This window comes from Hippopotamus amphibius, chromosome 3, assembly GCF_030028045.1.
Source record: "Hippopotamus amphibius kiboko isolate mHipAmp2 chromosome 3, mHipAmp2.hap2, whole genome shotgun sequence".
Lineage (NCBI taxonomy): Eukaryota > Metazoa > Chordata > Mammalia > Artiodactyla > Hippopotamidae > Hippopotamus > Hippopotamus amphibius.
The window spans coordinates 139263117-139280885 of NC_080188.1; the positions used below are offsets into that span (position 1 = coordinate 139263117).

The following is a 17769-nucleotide window of genomic DNA, read 5'->3' on the forward strand; positions in this document are numbered from 1 at the left end:
CATGTTCCAGGCTCTGTACATATAGTCATGTTTACTTCCCACAATAACTTGCATAGGTAGTCATTTATGTCCATTTCACAGATGAGAAAATTGAGGACCAGAAGGGTTAAGTAACTTGCTCAATGCCACACATTTAGTACATGATAGCGCTAGAGTTGTAACTCCTGGATCTTCCTGAATCCAGCATGGATGAACTTTCTACTCTGTCCTGATACTTGAAGAGTCTTGAAATGTGTGTACGCATTTTCTTGAGTGAAACAAGAGGGTAAAGAGCATCCAGGCAAGAGCAACAGCATTTGTTATTCAAGATTTCAGGTGCGGGACTTCCCTGGTGGCACAGTAGTTAAGAATCTACCTGCCAATGCAGGGGACATGGGTTTGAACCCTGGTCTGGGAAGACCCCATCTGTCACGTAGCAACTAAGCCTGTGAGCCGCAACTACTAAGCCTGCGCTCCAGAGCCTGCCAGCCACAATTAGAAAAGCCACTGCAATGAGAAACCCGCTCCCCTCAATGAAGAGTAACCTCCTCTCGCCCCTAAAGAAAGCCTGTCCGCAGCAACAAAGACCCAAAGCAGCCAATAAATAAATAAATAAGTAAATTTATTAAAAAAAAAAGATTTCAGGTGTAAATTAAGATTATAAAGCATAGCACATTTGCCTAACCATAAAGATGAAGTCACATGGGGTGCAATTACAGCCATTTGACTTGTATAGGGCCCAGTGCAAATCCCTTTGCTTGGTTAATTTATAATACTTTCTAACAAGTTTTTGGTAACATCTAAATTCTTTCCATTCAGACACAGTATTCCTACTCTTTCATGTGTGTGTGTGGGGGGGGTGGGGTGGTGAGAGAGTGTGCAGTAAGATTCTCTAGTGGGTGCTCCTGGTAACCTCTCTGTGGATTTGTTTTTTGTAAGCCTATTTAATCTTGAAGTCAGTTTTCCAGACATTCTCCAGCAAGCAGTTTGAGATGTGAGCTCACATCCTCTCTCTGGCACCGTCCTGAGAACTACATGGATTCTCCAACATAGAGTCATCAGCGCTGGAGTCCAGTTTGAGGTCAGTAAGACAAACCATCCAAGAAAGACAAAACAATCTAATATACCTCTCCCCACTCCCTCAAGCAAGTTCTACCCATTCCTCAAGTTTTTGCCCAAATCATTCCTCTCGATGCATTTCCAGTTGGAATTACAGTAGTGTTTATCTTGCGAACGTTTCCACAAACTTCTTATAGATTGAATTTACTCCAGTTGGCCTTAAGTGATTTTTAAACAGTTGTTTTCAGTGTAATTACAACCAGAGAGCGGATTCCTCAGAGCATTTGTTTCCAAGTCTGCATCCACACCAGAGGGCGCGTGGGGCGGGAGGAGAGGGGGGTCCAGGCTTCACCGTCTTTGTTTCCGCAGTGCCTGGCACGTGCTAGGGACTCGGCGTTTGGCGGCTGAACCTACGAGGGCCCCGGGAGTGCGGTCGGCTGGGGCACGGAGGGCGGCGCCGGACGCAGAACTACGCTTTAGCCGCGCTCGGTCGACCTTAAATCCAGCGCCTCCCGCCCGCTCCTCCTTCCGGGACCGAAACCAGAGCGTAGGCGCGGGGCTGGCGGGGCGCCTGCGCGGGCGGCCGCCCGGTGGGCAGGTACCTGGGCGGGGCGCGCCGCGGTTGGAGGCGGCGGGGGCCGAGCGCCCGGAAGAGCGCGCGCCGCAGCCAGCGCGACAGGCGGCCGGAGCCGGGGTGGACCGAGCCCGCCATGGACAAGCTGAAGAAGGTGCTGAGCGGGCAGGACGCCGAGGACCGCGGCGGCCTGTCCGAGGTGAGTGCGCCGCGGCGCCCCGCCCGCCCGCGCGGTCCCGCGCTCCCCGCCTCGGTGGAGGGTCCGCGGAGGGCCTGGGGGCGCGCCGGGGCCCGGGGTCCGGGTGACACCGGAGCCCCTCCCCCAGCTCCGCCGGGGCCGGCTGGTAGGACCGGCAAGCAGGACTTCCAGGATTTCTTGGAAAGCAGCTCTGCCCCTGCTCTTTCGTCGTTCCCTCCGGGGCTCCGGACCCCCGCGCTCTCCCCGCTCCTCATGCCGGGTGCCAGCAGGGCCCAGACACTTTGCACAGGCCGGTGGGCATCTGTTTACGGTTTGGTCCGGTGCCCTCTCCGCCTTCCGCGCCCCATCCCCCCACAGAGGGGGGGCCGCGCTGGAGCAAAACCTAGAAACATCTGCGAAGAGGAGGACGGACGTGCCCGGCCGGCGGCCCCAGCCCTGCAGGCCAGGGCAAGGGCTTTAGGGCCGAGCTAGGCAGGGGCCTCTGAGAGCTTGGCGGAGGGAGTCCTCGTAGGGTAGGTGGCCTGGGCCGGGGGCCTGAGTGGCCGGCCCCGCTCGCTGCCCACCGCTGCTCCCTGCTGCGTTCCTGCCCAGCTTAGGTTGTGGGGTGTGACAGTCGCACCCGACCCCGTGCGCAGTGTTGCTGCAGACTGTCTTCAGGAAAACCGTGAACTCCTGGAGGGCTGGGAACACCTCTTGTCTCTCTGCACACACTCCCTGTAGGGAGACTCCGTAGACGCCCAGGACCTCGTGAGGCCGTCTGCATGCTTGTTTGTTTTATTAGAAAGGTTTGGTCCAACTGAAACCTGGGCACTAATGCCCTTCGTTCTAGAGACACACACAATGTTTATTTCCTGTTTCTAGTGCTTTGAGTTTTGTTATTTTGTTTCCCCTTGTGAATGCCAGAATAACATTTTTCATTATTCTTTGGCATATTCTGTGGGCCTCACTTTCCTCATCTGTAAAATGAAGGTGTTGCACAAGATGATATGGCTTCTTTCAACTCGGAACCTAAGTTTTTCTTCTGATTTTCATCAATGTCTCTAGCGGTTATCTCAGCAATGCTTCTGTCACTCACTTTTGCGGTTGCTGATTTTATTCTGAGTTTTGTGGGACGCTGATACCTCCACCCCCTCCCTCCATGAAATCTCAGTACCCTGAAATTTGGTTTGTGAATCTTCACCTTGAAGAAGTAACACCACAGACATTGAGTGTTATAGGAATTGGGGTTTAAAAGCCTGTGGCTTCTTTTAAATCTGTTGCCTTTATCAATCGGTCAAGACTCGGGAATAATTTCCTGAGCTCCTTGTTCTTGATTTCTGGCTTCTGTTATGAACTGACAAGCCAGTCCTGACTGGTCCTAAGAAAACTTAGGTGGTTGACAGTCATGCTTACCTAAAGCTTTATGTTGCACAGACGGTCAGTAAGGTTTTAGAGCAGCTGGAGTTCAAGGGGGAGATGTTTTCTCTTCCTGTGGACTCTTGGGGTGACAGCGGGGATGATGCAGATATTATGATTTAGAAAATCATCATGAAGTGGTGGACAGACCTCCAAGAGTGAACGATGTGGTACAGATTGAAAACATAAATGCCGAGTTTGTTTTTACCTAAAATAGTGAATGCCTGTGTTGGACACAATGAAGGGCTTTAAAGAGTTGTAAGTGCAGACACGTAAAATCTATTTTAGAAAGACTAGGCGGTTCTCTTTTGTTCCAAAACACTGCTGTCAGTTTCCTCTCTCTGAGTGTGAGATTCCTGTTTATATCACTGTGGCACTTCCTGAGTCCCCAACTCCCAGGAAGCATTTTGCGTCCAGCTGAATTCACTCTCAGGGTTGTTTTTGGCTTGGTTTTTACTTATTAGGTCAGGGCCTCCTTGAAAATGTTGGTACTGACTTGATTGTCTCACATTTCCCGTGGTTTCGAGGCTGGCAAGCCTGGAGGATGCTGATGAAATTTCTGTTTTGTGTGGGAAGTGGACTCTGTGGCCTTAAAGTCCCTTCACATTCAGTTATAAAAGTGGTCAGACGTCACCAGAAGTGAGGGCTTTAAAATTGTTATTCTTTTATTTTTTATTTATTTATTTTTAAATTTTTTTATTTTTTTATTTTTTTTTTTTTCTTTTTTGGCACACGGGCTTAGTTGCTCCGCGGCATGTGGGATCTTCCTGGAGCTGGGATCGAACCCATGACCTCTGCATTGGCAGGCAGATTCTTAACCACTGCGCCACCTAGGAAGCCCTAAATTTTTTTATTTTTTACAATAAACTGCCTATATTTAAAGTGTACAATTTGATATCCCAATCTCCCAATTCATTCCCCCCCCAACCCTCCCCACTTTCCCCACTTGGGGTCCATATGTTTGTTCTCTACATCTGTGTCTCTATTTCTGCCTTGCAAACCAGTTGATTTGCACCATTAAAAATTGTTATTCTTTTAATGCAAACAATAAAAGTATGGCTAGTTCTGCTTCTCCTACATATGAAACTGGGGAATTATAGAACTTGTCTGGCGATGTCTAGTCGCAGATGGCCTCTTGATGAGTTTTCTGATTGATACTCGGTCTTTGTAAATCCACCTTCAATCTTTAGTTTCTATGGGCTTCTTTCTGAAAGTACGGGCTTTATTTTTTCTCTACAGGATTGCAGGGACAAGGAAGGTCTGAATGGTACCTGGTTTGAAAGCACAGGAATGAGGCACTGTTCCTTTCTCACCTTCTTCTGGTTACCAACCCTGTTTCCCTGAACAGTTCTCAGCTTTTCTTCTTTTTGGCAAGCGCCCCTCTTCTTCTCTCCACATCCCAGAGTCAAAGGGACCTTTGTGCATAACTGCCAGTCAGACAGACTTTATCCAGGTACTATTCCAGTTACTCTAATTTCCAAAAAGTGCACTAGCACAGTTTCCAGAAACCATAAATTTAGGGACTTACTTTACACCAGCAGAGTTGATTTTCACAAATTGGCAAAAAGAAGTGTTTAGCTTTCACTGGGTCCAGTTGGAAGTGGAGCAAGAGCTTCCTCTCTCCTGTGACCAAGCATGGGTGTGAAAGAACTTGCAACCATGTAGATGAAAAGTTACCCCCCCACCCATTTTGGCTAATAGGGTGACATTTGGGTGGGAGTCAGCTTGAGAAATGTGTAGAACCACCTTGTTACTTTCTTCCTGAAGGAGAAACCAGAACTGCTTCCTATCATGAGTGATTTTAGTTTTTGTAAGAGCTGGCATCTCACTGTCCTGTTGAAACTATTTTGTGGTCTGAATGCCAAGGCCAGATCAAATTGATACTTAACCTTGTGGCTTATCCTCTTTAAAAAAACAGGTGAATCTTTTAAAATGTCTATTGATGCCAAGTAATGCTCACGCAAGGAATCCAATCCAATCCCACTACCACACTTTTCTTCCTCCATGTAGCTCTGTGCTTTTTTCCGCCTTGGCAAGGTAAGTTCTTTGATATTTGCATAAGTAGGAAGAGTGGTGACTTTTGATTTTCTTCTGTCCTTGGTGGGAGGTTGAACAGAAGGGGTCTAACCTGATTGTCCGGGGTGCCAGTGAAGCCTAGTAACAGTATCACAAAGCTTACCTTGGGGGAGAGGTTTTCCGAGCGTGGAACCAGACGGCTCCTCTATCAGCTCCTAACACCCTACTCACTGTGCGTGTCAGCATCCTTGAGTGTGCCATTCTGTGCAGGGTTATATATTGCCATGTGTTTCTGCAAGTGCTGTGTGTGTGTATGTGTGTGTGAGAGAGAGGGGATTTGTGGTGTCGTGAGCCCATTTTCAATATGTGTGAACGTATAGGGCAGGAGAAACCCTTTTGATAAACTGCCCTAAATACCTTTCTCCTGAGTAGGGAGGAAGCCATGCTGTAGCAAAGCCTGCCACACCGTGGGGAACTTCTGGTCCTGCTCTTCCAGCTTCTGGTTTGACAGGAAGTTTGGAGACAGGGTTGAGAACAGGTCCCTGAGCTGGGAGCAGTCAAGCCTGAGGGAGGTACTGGTCTAGTGACCCTGGCAGCTTCTGCCACCACTGCCTTCTTCCATCAGCTGGGGGGATGTGTGGTTGGTAGCTTTCACCACATTGCCAGATGGAGACCTTGCTGGCCACGCAGGGTGAGCTCTGGGTGAATGAATACGTGGGGCCTGGCTGCCCTGCCTTAGCTGGGCAGGAGGAAAGGCCTTTGGTCTCCCTGGCAGCTAGCTGCCTGTGCACCTTGGAGCCACTGTGCATGAGGTGGACAGACTGGGAAGGTCTCTGGTGCAGACACTTGACTGTCATCTTTGATGTGGGGAAAAAATCCTCGGGAGCTACTCACAGGCTCCCTTGTTTTAGCAAAGTTTTTCTGGGAATCTTGGCCTCCTCTGAACTTTGCTCTTGGGAAAGATTAATCATGGTGACAGAAAGAGATGAGTAGGGCAGTCCGTAATTAACTAGGCTCTGTCTCCCGTGTGCGTGACTTGGCTGATGCCGGCACCTTGAAGAACAGCTTCTGCATCAAGAGTGGACAGACTTGGATGAGAGCCTGAGCCCTCCCGGGTCCCAGAAAGGTCAGCAGGAGCAGCGAGTGCTGAAGCTTGACTGGTTAAATTAGGAGATGTTGCCCTGTGGATCCAGCTGCCTGAGTGCCACCCCGTCCTTTCCCCTTTTCCTGGGCCCCTGCCTGGAGGAGCTCCTGCCTTTCCAGTTGTGGTCCTCATCCTGCCTGGGCTGCTGTCAGGTCTCAGGCTGCTCTAGGGTCTGCTGTCTCGCCTTCCTGTTTGTGAAGTGCCTTGTGCTTGAGGCAGAGAGTTTTCACCTCTGGAGGTGTCCAGCCAGAGGCTTTGTGGCCTCTACTCAGCTGCTGGAGAAGAGAATCGTGGATGGATGAGGAGCTGCATTCAGTGACTCACGAGGGCTCTCGTAACTAGGAGCCAGGAGGATTCCGTGCTCCTGCCTTTCTCAGTACAAATTCTAAATTTGATTATGTGCGTCTTTTGTTTTGGTGATGAAATATGCATACACATATATGTAATTAGTTTTTAAAATATTTCAGGTGGTGGAGGCAACGTCATTAAGCTCGGGCACCAGAATAAAAGGCTTCATTGCCTGTTTTGCTATAGGAATCCTCTGCTCACTGCTGGTAAGACCCCTCTCCCCTCCTCCATCTTTTCCCCCTGCCTTCCTTCCCTCTATCTTTCCACTTTCATCTACCTCCTCCTCTCTTTTGCTTTTCAGTGAAATGCATCGAAAGAGGAGGGGAACGTAAAGGGAGGTGGACAGGGAGCCAAGGGGGTTGGGGAGGGGAAGAGGTTCCTCTGTGCGGTCCTGGTTCTGTGGCTGTGGTAGGAGAGGTTCCTCACACGCAAATACTCTGTGCCTTATCTTCCAGGGGACTCTTCTGCTCTGGGTGCCCACGAAGGGACTATACCTCTTCGCAGTGTTTTATACCTTTGGTAACATCGCATCTCTTGGGAGGTAACAGTTTTTTAAATCTAACCTTAGCCAATTATTGGATGGGAAAATCGCTGTGGGTTGTGTTTGGAGGGAAATGAAGGAGGATGCTTCAATAGTTTTAAGGATTTGGAGAGGAAAGGTGAAGTTAAAATACATCACTTTCATATCCTATCCCTTCAACATGTATGTGTGTATACATATATTTATGTGTGTATATTATATAGATATATATTTTTTAACTTCAGCATATTTATATCTCTTAGTTCATCTTTGAAGTATCCCTGGAGAAGGCAGGAACTGTACCACCATTGTGATTTCATATGGCACAGAGCAGTTGAACGATTTCTTTAAAGTTTACAACACCACCATTTCCATTGCTCTAGTCTTACTGCTTCTGCCCCTCACTGATTGACTCGTATGTTCACACCCTGTGCTGGGCTCTGAGGATTCAAGGACAAGCAGGGTTTGGTTCCCGCTGTGATGGAGCTCACTGGTTGGCCAGGCCGACAGACATATAAACTGGTAACATAATAGGGTATGGAGAGAGTGGTGCTCGGGAGGGGCAGGTGAGCGGGTCTGACCTACCTGGGGAACCCCGAGCGCTTCCCGGAGAAGGTGATATCTGAGCTGCTCTCAGCTCTGGCCTCTCTCACTGCTCATCTGAAGACTACAGGAGTCCCCTGTTGGGCTTCTCTGCCTCCTTTATGGACCCTCGCCAGGCCATTTTCCACAGAGCTGTGCAGCCACGCATTTACAGCCCTGCTTAGCCCCCTGGTGGCTTCCGTTCCCTCTTGACGGGTGAAGTCCAAACCCCTCAGCATGTGTGCAGAGCAGGCCCTCCGCGTCCTCCTCCTCAGTCAGGCTGAACTTGCATTTCCCCAGATGTCTTTGTGCTTTGCTTGGGCTGTTTTCTCTGCCAGGGGTGCTGTCCCATCTGTATCCCCCATTTGATGGGTACCTGCTCATTTGTCAAGACCTGACTCAAAAGTCACCTCTTCTATGAAACCTCTTAATTCCCTCCAGAATCAATGACCTTGTCCTTTATATGGGCTCTGTCTATCCCATATATATTTATGTGGCAACACAGATAGCATTTTATTACACTGACTTGTCACAAGTCTGTAAACCACTTGACAAAGGCTGCACTTCTGTCTTACTTGTCCCTAATTGTCCCCAAACCTAGGTTTTTTTCCTGCCTGGAAATGTTAACCAGCTGATTAAGTGCAATGCACTGGCCACCTACTTGAAGCTTAATTTATTAATTCTTTTTTTTTTTGCAGGTTTTTTTTAAAGTTTAATTTTTACATTGGAGTATAGTTGGTTTACAATGCTGTGTTAGTTTTAGGTGTACAGCTAAGTGATTCAGTTATACGTATACATACATCTTCTTTTTCAGACCTTTTCCCATATGGGTATTACAGAATATCGCGCAGAGTTCCCTGTGCTATACAGCAGGTCCTTGTTGGTTACCTTTTTTATATGTAGTCGTGTGTGTGTGTTCATCCTAAGCTCCTGATTTATCCCTCCCCACCATCTTTCCCCTTTGTTAACCATGTTTGTTTTTGAAGTCTGGGAGTCTGTTTCTGTTTTGTAAGTTCATTTGTATCATTTTTTTTCTTTCGATTCCACATATAAGTGATAATCATATGATATTTGTCTTTCTCTGTCTGACTTCACTTAGTATGATCATCTAAATTTATTAATTCTTGTGACGGTATAATGCTGGGTGTTGGAGATGTCTAATCTTGCCTCTACGGCTCTCTCAGATACTGACTTTTGGGGGGTTTTGCTTTGGGCAGACATCATAGGTTATAATGTAGAGTCTAGACTGAGCATAAATATATAGGTGTGTTGGTTAGTCCAAAAACACTATGTAGCAAATCCTAATGGGACCAGCTCTTCAAAGCATCGCCCAGGGAGATAGAAAGGGAGCGAACTCTTTTTATTTATTTACTTAATTTCAATTTTAATTTTGTTTTTTGTTTTGTTTTTTTCCCCTTGCTGTTAGAAGTGGGACTGTTAGTAGTATTTGTTTAGTAATATTTATGCCATTTTCTGATTGTAAAAGTAATGTTTTGAAAGGTAATTGACTTCAGACTGTTTCTGCTTGCTGCTCAGATCTCTGAGGCTAAGAATGACAAAATCTGCCTTCTTATTAAAAATGGGGAGAAGGAAAAATTATAGGGAGAAAAACAAATTACTATTTCAAGGAACTAACCTACAGCAAAAAAAAAAAAATTTGTTTACATGGGTGAGATTAAGCTGTGTGGATGCCACAAATATTTTCACTTCAGTAAAAATTTCCAAAGAACATTTTTTTTTTTTGACCTACAATAAACTGGATATATTTAAAGCATACAATTTGATATTTTTTATTAGTCATCTATTTTATACATGTTAGTGTATATACATCAGTCCCAATCTCCCAATTCATCCCACCCCCGCAAAGGGAGCGAATTGTAATTCCAGGGGGTGTCTAGGAGTTTTATGTGGCTTCACCTGTAACCTTTTATATTTTTGTATATATGCTGCATTTAATTTTTAAGGCCACCCTTGGCTATTACTTCTTGTTCAGTATAGGCTCCACAGTTCACTCAACTCAAACACAACCTGGGAGTGCAGCTTTGAATTCAAATGGACACTTAATGGCACTTCAAAGAGAGGTAGACTTATTTAAAAAAATTTTTGTGTTTAGAACACTCAGTAGCTAATGTCATCTGCTGGTTGGCTTGTGTTAAACGCCGGCTGTAACTGGCTACCCCTGCGTTGATGCCACACGGGGCATTTCCGTCAGGAGTCAGGAAGCATGCGCTATGGCTGGTCCTGGCACTTGATGTGTTAGGCGTGAGTGTCTGCCTTGTTTGTGTTTACATTCTCTCACCAGCCCGCTCTCGGGAGGGCGTGCTGGGGCTGTCTTTTGAAGCTTGGGAATCCAGTGGATGTGGGTTGGAACGCGAGCTCTTTTAAGTGCCTCCCTGTGTGATCTTGGATAAGTAAATTAACTTTTCTGAGCTTCATTTTTTCAGCTCTAAAATAAGTGTAATAATACCTAACTCACAGAGTTGTTGAGGGGATGAAATGAGATCATGTATGTGATATCTAGCACTTAGCTCATGTTCCACACATCAGAGATGATACTCCTATCATCATTAGAATTATTCTCTGGAGATTACAAAAGAAGATGAAATGCTCTACTTTTTAACATAAACTACCTAAGCCTGTAAGATGCAATTTTTCTTTTTTTAGGTTACCTGAGTCTTTTGGTTTGTTTGTTTCCATGGGTAGGTTGTTAAGGCGGCGAGGTAGCACCTGAAAGAGAGGGGTCCTCTATGTTAGTGGTTATGGATGTGGTTCTGGAGTCAGATCTACAGGCATCTACAGCTTCACTCCACCATTTCCTACTTGGGTGGCTTGGATAAGTAACAGGTGCTCTGGGCTTAAGTTTCTTCATCTGCAAAATAACTATGATCAACTTCATAAATTGGTGATAGATTAAATGAGAATAAGGCACAAAGGCCTTTACGCGCAGTGCCTGGCACAGTCAGAGCTTTTCAAGTGTCAGCTATTATTACTGCTATTATTGCCACAGGTGAGCTGGGCGAGGCGATGGGGAGGTGATGAGGTGGCACCTTGGTTCTGTTCTGGGCTGAACAGCTTGTGTGTGTTTGCCTCTTAGCACTGTTTTCCTCATGGGACCAATGAAACAGCTGAAGCGAATGTTCGAGCCTACGCGCTTGATTGCAACTATCTTGGTGCTGGTAAGGTCTGCCTGTTACCTGAATGTCTAAAATAGGAGTGTTTGTTTCTGCTGTTTGGAATATTTTTCCTCTTAAACCTAAAGACTCCTACCCTTTTCCCTTTCATGTTGACTTATGACCCGATGCCTGTAACCACTGTGGCAGAAGGGATTTCAGTTGGTGTCAAGGTACTGCCAGTTCTATAACGCCCCTCCGGAAGGTGCTGCATGTCAAATCAGCCAAACTCATGTGGTACTAAGAGAGCTCTGACACCCTCCTGGTAATGGGTGATGCTACGTACAAGCAGAGCTTAGCAGGGATAACTCGGGAACACAGGGCTCATTCTCTCGGGTGGGTGTCCGGTCTCCTAGCCTGGGCTTTTTTTTTCCTTGTCATCATCTGACTTTGGGATTCTGTTTGTTTTCATCGGTTTTCCTGAAGCGGGTCTGGTCTCCTGTGGCCCAGCACCCCTGCTCCCTGCTCTCACCACCGTGCCTTCAGTCTTGTCCTATCTTCCTGTCCCATTAACCCAGAATGTCTCCCTTTCTTGGGCCATTTCCCTCCATGGGGCCATCCCATCATTCCAGACCATGTTCTCTGGACTTCTGTTATAATTGTTAGTGTTGTAATGTCTGGAACTTGATCCACATACTTTTATTTTTAGTTTCACTTGTGTACATCTCATTTGTTCAGATAGGTAAATTAATTCTCTAAGGCCGTGTCCACACTTGCTACTGTTTTGTGCCCTTTCAGAACATCGGGCACAATGCTGAACACCAAGAAGTTATTTTGGTCGTATTTATTGAGTAGTTACTGATACAGCAGGATGGAGCAGACAGGCATGACTAAAAGCTGGACTACTAATTGTTCTAGGCCAGCCCTGGATGTAGCTGGTCTGGACAAGTCTCTTGCAGAAAGGACTTTCTAAGAAAGGACTTGGGGGAATTCCCTGGCGGTCCAGTGGTTAGGACGCTGTGCATTCACTGCTGTGGCCCAGGTTCAATCCCTGGTCAGGGAACTAAGATTAAGATCCCACAAGCTGTGTGGCACAGTTGGGAAAAAAAAAAAAAAAAAAAAAGGAGTCAGGGAAAGTGTTAGATGTAAACAAATAACTGACTCACTGGCTGTGAGATGGCCATCTCATGTTAACCTTTGTCCTCACATGTACTTTCCACTCCAGACACTGGTGTTTGGCAGGAGTTAAAATAAAGAGCTGTGTGTTAAACCTACTTGAGTATATTAGAATGGAAAGATGGATTGATGGGTGGACCAGAAATGTGCTTGTGTTTGCTGGGCAGAGATTTTGGGAAAATTTGAAAGTAGAAAAGGATCCTTCTCTTTTTAATCTACACGAATCCTTATTGGCCAGTTTTATTTCACTGGGATTTAAACTCTTCTGCCAAACATGGGTGCTCAGGTAGGTTAAATGCTTTGAAATGAAGGATGCATTTGGTTGTTGTGATAACCACAGAATCTGATTACTGCAGTTTGATGTGTTGTTGTAAGTTTATCAAGAATGATGTCTTTATAGTTTTTTCCCCTCCCTTTTATCACTGTCATATTAATTGTTTCCTTTCTCTCTCTAGTTGTGTTTTGCACTTACCCTGTGTTCTGCCTTTTGGGTAAGTATGTATTTTGATTTTCCTTAACCTTTTTGGTGTGTGCCTCTTGTCACACACATTCCTGTAACCATGTCATTTTTCTTCCAGTGGCACAACAAAGGGCTTGCTCTCATCTTCTGCATTTTGCAGTCTCTGGCCCTGACGTGGTAAGTAACCTTTTCAGCAGTCCCCTCCCACATCGATCTCTGACTAATGCAGCTGAAGGAGATAAAATCCCACATGGTGTGGGTAGGAGGATTAGGAAAACAGAAGCTTTTCAATTTAAGAATCCTCAGTGATACAAGTCAAGTCACACCACAGAGCCAAAGCCTGTCGACTCAGTCCACTGCCAATAGGTGGCATTAGTGGTCTTGAGTGGTCCCGGGAGGCTGTTTGCTTACTGTGGCATTTTTGTTAGGCTCAGCGTTGATTTTGAGATGTTCCAAACGTTATTCAACCACTCACATCCGGTAAGGGTAAGGACAATGAAGTATTGTAGGGGCTGATCAAAAGAGGCTTGTGAGTCAAATAGACAATAAAAAAAAAAAGGGAAACTGGTAAGAAAATCATGAGTTACATTTGTGATGGGATGAATCATTTAACAGAAGGACAAAGAGTGACTTGTCAGCAGGAGATGAGGAACAGTGACTGATGAAATGGAAGACCGTGTGGCTGGGGGGCTGTAGCAAGACCAGGGAATTGTGGCCCAGGGGCCAAGCATAGTGAAAGGACCACTGGAGACATTATTATTCAAAACCACGGAAGGGACTATAGGTTCATGGCTCTTTCAAACCTGTTGAACATCAAGGAAAGGGCTTGGCGGCACATATGGAATCAGTAGCTTCTGAAGTGTTTCTGTAGCATGTTCACAGTTGATCAAGGGATGATATCTGCTGGAACAGTTTCATAAAATTGTGTCTTGATCTACTTTGGAAAATAATGTTGGCTCTAATGCAAAGAAAGGAGGACTGTGAAAGGTTTAAAGCTTCCGAGGATCAAATATTGTCTTATTTGATAGAAATGGATCTTGACTGCAAGCTTAACACCCATCCTTCCTTTTAGTAATTTTGGACTTTTGAATGAATGTACTTTCAAAATGCCCTTTGAAATTTACTGTGTTCCAAGTAAGTGAGCTTCTCTACGTGGCGAGTGTCAGATATGGAGAAGAAGGATGACCTGCTTTTTTGGTTTTTTTTTTCATAAATTTATTTATTTATTTAGTTATTTTATTGGCTGTGTTGGGTCTTCGTTGCTGCACACGGGCTTTCTCTAGTTGCGGCGAGTGGGGGCTGCTCTTCATTGTGGTGCATGGGCTTCTCATTGCGGTGGCCTCTCGTTGCAGAGCACGGGCTCTAGGCGCGTGGGCTTCAGTAGTTGCAGCACATGGGCTCAATAGTTGTGGCTCATGGGCTTAGTTGTTCTGCGGCATGTGGTGTCTTCCTGGAGCAGGGATCGAACCCATGTCCCCTGCACTGGCAGGCGGATTCTTACCCAGTGCGCCACCTAGGAAGTCCTGAAGGATGGCCTGATTTTAATAGGACGCATACAGTGTGGTAGTAGGTACTGAAAAGACCCGGTATGATGGCTTATGTTTATATTTTGGTTTTCTTCTGGGGGCAGAAATTAGTCCCTATGTACACATGCCTTTCTTTGCTTACAGACTGATTCTAAAGCCAGTTTTTTTGTTTGTTTTGTTTTGTTTTGTTTTGGCATTTTGTGATCAAATTTATTTTTTGTTTAAATTTCATTTACTTTCTGAAGCCAGTTTTTAAAGGCTCAGTGTTCATATGGGCACAGGGAGATGGCCCTGTTCCAACACTGATGTGTTCCAACTGTATGTGCCTTCTTAGAGCTGACTGGCTTCCAGCCTTCCTGACACCCAGGCCTGGTCCTTTGGGGGTGTGGCCAGCTTCCTTCTCGTGTGGTTCCCTTCTGGGCGAGGGGCCTGAGCTAACTAGGACCACCAAGATAACTCAGGGCTCGGGTACTTTTTTTTTTTTTTTTTTTTTTTTTTAAATATCTTGGTACTTTATTTTTTTATTTTTTATTTTTTTAATTTATTTATTTATTTTTTTGGGGGGTACACCAGGTTCAATCATCCGTTTTTATACACATATCCCCGTCTTCCCTCCCTTGCTTGTACTTTCATCCATAGAGCATTTGGTAGTGGGTTTTTTTTCTTTTTTCCCTTCCTTTTCCAGTTCTCTTTTCTCTTCTTTTAAAATTAATAGGCACAGAGCAGAAAATTTATCCCAATTGGGTACAAATTGTATCTTGTTGAAGATTTGTAAACTATCAGAGGACAGTTGTTCTGGATTTTATTTGGAGTTCTTTTAGAACAGGGCTTCTAGGTCATGCAGATATCTGGAATCTGCCTGTTGTAGGTGATGGTGCTGGCTCATTTGGTTAAAGCAGTAACCCCGCAAGGCTGAGGTGACAGAGGTGTCTCCACAGGGGCCTTTTGCCCTCTTGTTTTGGCAGTGACACCCCCTTCCCTGTTAGACACATGGCACAGTGTGTGTGCTTGTGCATGTGTGTGTGCGTGCACCCTCCACACCGAGGGGGGAGAGGGTCTGGATACATCACCACAGGTGCTCTTGCAGCTCAGAAGCCCAATCCCCTTCCACTCCCTTCATCTGATTTGATGTTTTTTTTCGTTTTTCATTGTAGGTATAGCCTTTCCTACATACCGTTTGCAAGGTAAGACTGACTGTCTTTAGGACTGTAACGTCTGTCCTTTGGGAATGATGTTAGTTTGCAGGGGGCCTTTTAGCTTAGGGTGCTTTCAGGGAGTTCATGCTATTCTAGCTTTACTAAAATCCTTTGAGACCAACAGGCAGATGTTATACACCCATTTTATAGATTAGTAAGCTAATCCCCACCCCCTCCCATAAGACAACCAGTGATGGCCATTGACCCAGGTCTGCCATTTCCTGGCGCTGGGAACATCCTGCTGGGATGGACAGTACGTATGTGCCCACTATCACTCTCTTAACCTGCAGGTCAGGGCAGGTTTTCCTAAAGGTGGATATCACTTTAATATCACTGAGCAAGGATGGAGGGAGGGTCTCAGTGCATCCTTGTTTTCTTGCACTATCCCACTGATGGGAACATTTCAGAAAAGAATTCATAAAGGGAAAGTAAGCAGGGCCAGGACTCTGGAGGACAGGGTTTCCTAATTAGCAGTGTGACCTTGGGCAACTCGACCCCCCAGCCTGAAAGGACTCATGATAACTAGAGTGGGTTGGCCCCTTCTCACTTTGAGCTTCTGACCTCCAAACCTTTATTAAATAGCACTTTCAGTGCTCTTTGCCTCTGCCTCTGTTCTCATGTCACTATTTAATTTCCATTCTTCTCTTTCATGACCTGTTAACTAAAAAGAGGCTTTACCTTAACTATGTGGAGGAAATGAGAAATGTGTGTGAGCTGGGAAGGAGAAAGAGCAGGCTTAGGTCTTAACGCCTTCCAAGGCTGTGGCTGACGGTGATCGGAAGATGCTGGGGAGCGATCGATTAGATGAGGAGTTAACCAGCCCATCACGTTACAGGCGGCTGGGTGGCTCTGTGAATAGGCTTTCCAGGTCCTTTAGTATGTGTATTGTGAGCTGCCACGAGGAATCTTATTTGGCCATAAAACCCTTTCTTGTGCAGAGCATATCTTAAGAAATGCAGTCCTGGAATTATCCTGATAATGCAGTACCTGCCCATGCATTCTCTAATGCTCCCTCCCTCCCTTGTGTGACTCCAATGTCCTTGGCACAAATGCAGCTGAGAACACAAGGAATAGAACTGGGGTGAGAAGCCCTAGAATGTGGCCAGATGTGGGGTGGGATGGGTATACCTGCTTGAATAGAATAGTAATTTGCTGAGCTTTTCTTGCACTCTTTCCATGCATGCTCTACACTGAGTTCCAAGGAGTAAGTACCTGGGGTAGGGCTCATATATCAGGGTAACAAGTGCTCAGTACTTATAGAGAGCTCCCTGTGCTAGGGAACTCCTGCAAGATGTCCCTTAATAAGCTTCTGCTGCCTACTTAGAAGCAAGAAAGGCCCTAGTGCCTATTTGACTTAATGCTTTCAGTGCATTCTGTGATTCTGGTTGATATTAAAATGTACAGTCCTGACTAAATTTCTTGGTTTCAGATAGTTTCCTCTTTCTTCCTAGCTTTCCCTCCGATTGTCATGGTAGCTATTCTTTATTAAATACCTACTCTGTTCAATGCACTAATTTCCAAACTAGTCTATAGGGTAAGTGGGAATGTGCCCTTTTGCAGATGAGGAATTTGACACTCAAATAAGGCCAGTAACTTGCCCAGGATCATATCACTAGTAGATGTTGAGGTTTGATGCCACATAGATCTGACCCACTGCAGAGCAGATAGTCTAGGTGCTTTCTGCTCTGCAGTGGGCTACTCTTGGTGCCCAGGAAATCTCAAAGAGGGTCTTTACCACTTCCAGAAGCCTTTAGGATGATGATCTCCCATTTATCTTTGTTGTTTTTTCTTCCTAGGGATGCTGTGAAGAAGTGTTTTGCTGTGTGTCTTGCATAACATTTGGCCGGTTTTGCAAAGCTTTGGAAGGCACAGTGGATGAAGTTGGTGGACCACGTTGTAAATATCTTCTAAACTTCCGTCTCACAGACACGTGCCTTTGATCTTGCAGCAACGTGTTCCTTGCGTTCTGAACATTTGACGGTTGCTTTTGGAGGCAACAGTGTGTTCCCAAACCCAAATGTCTGTAGCACGATATGAGAGGTGGGTTCTGAATCGGACAGAGTGGAATCTTCCTCGTGCACCTTTGGATGGTGTTCCACTGAGTTCTCATAAATAAAAAAAACCTTGTTAGCAGCAGCAGATAAACCTTGGGAGCCAGTGATTCCCAGGTGGTGACAGGCAGCCTTGTTGGAGACGGCAAGGGTACACAACAGGAAGGAATAGAGTTTGGGGGTCAACAGGGACTTTGTAGATTTGTCCCTCAGCGTGGCGTCTGTCACCCCTGCCCCACACAGTGTGGACACGCTTCTGGTGTCTGGGAACAAATGCTTCTGCCCTACTGACAGCTGCACACGAGCCCCTGGAGAGTCTGGCCTTGGAGTGAAGTAGAAAAGGAGCACTTTTTGGTGATGTGTGCTGTTTTTAGACCTGAGCCGCAGCTCTCTTGCTTTTCTGATTCCACACCTGACCATGGAATGTATTTTCT

General features: G+C 46.0%; 1 protein-coding gene across 1 annotated transcript; it reads left to right on the forward strand.

The window, feature by feature from the left end:
- The first annotated feature begins 1696 nt into the window (after positions 1–1696).
- SFT2D2 (SFT2 domain containing 2) lies at positions 1697–17423 on the forward strand. Its single transcript, XM_057726128.1, has 8 exons — positions 1697–1811; positions 6834–6920; positions 7170–7255; positions 10911–10992; positions 12558–12593; positions 12681–12739; positions 15243–15272; positions 17081–17423. The coding sequence occupies exons 1-8, from the start codon at positions 1749–1751 to the stop codon at positions 17118–17120; spliced, it is 483 nt and encodes a 160-aa protein (XP_057582111.1). The 5' UTR covers positions 1697–1748; the 3' UTR covers positions 17121–17423.
- Positions 17424–17769: the final 346 nt, after the last annotated feature.

Coding starts and splice junctions, on each gene's coding strand:
- SFT2D2 (XM_057726128.1), top strand. CDS start 1,749: ATGGACAAGCTGAAGAAGGTGCTGAGCGGGCAGGACGCCGAGGACCGC. Junction 1,812..6,833: donor ACCGCGGCGGCCTGTCCGAG/GTGAGTGCGCCG, acceptor AAAATATTTCAG/GTGGTGGAGGCAACGTCATT. Junction 10,993..12,557: donor TTGCAACTATCTTGGTGCTG/GTAAGGTCTGCC, acceptor TTCTCTCTCTAG/TTGTGTTTTGCACTTACCCT.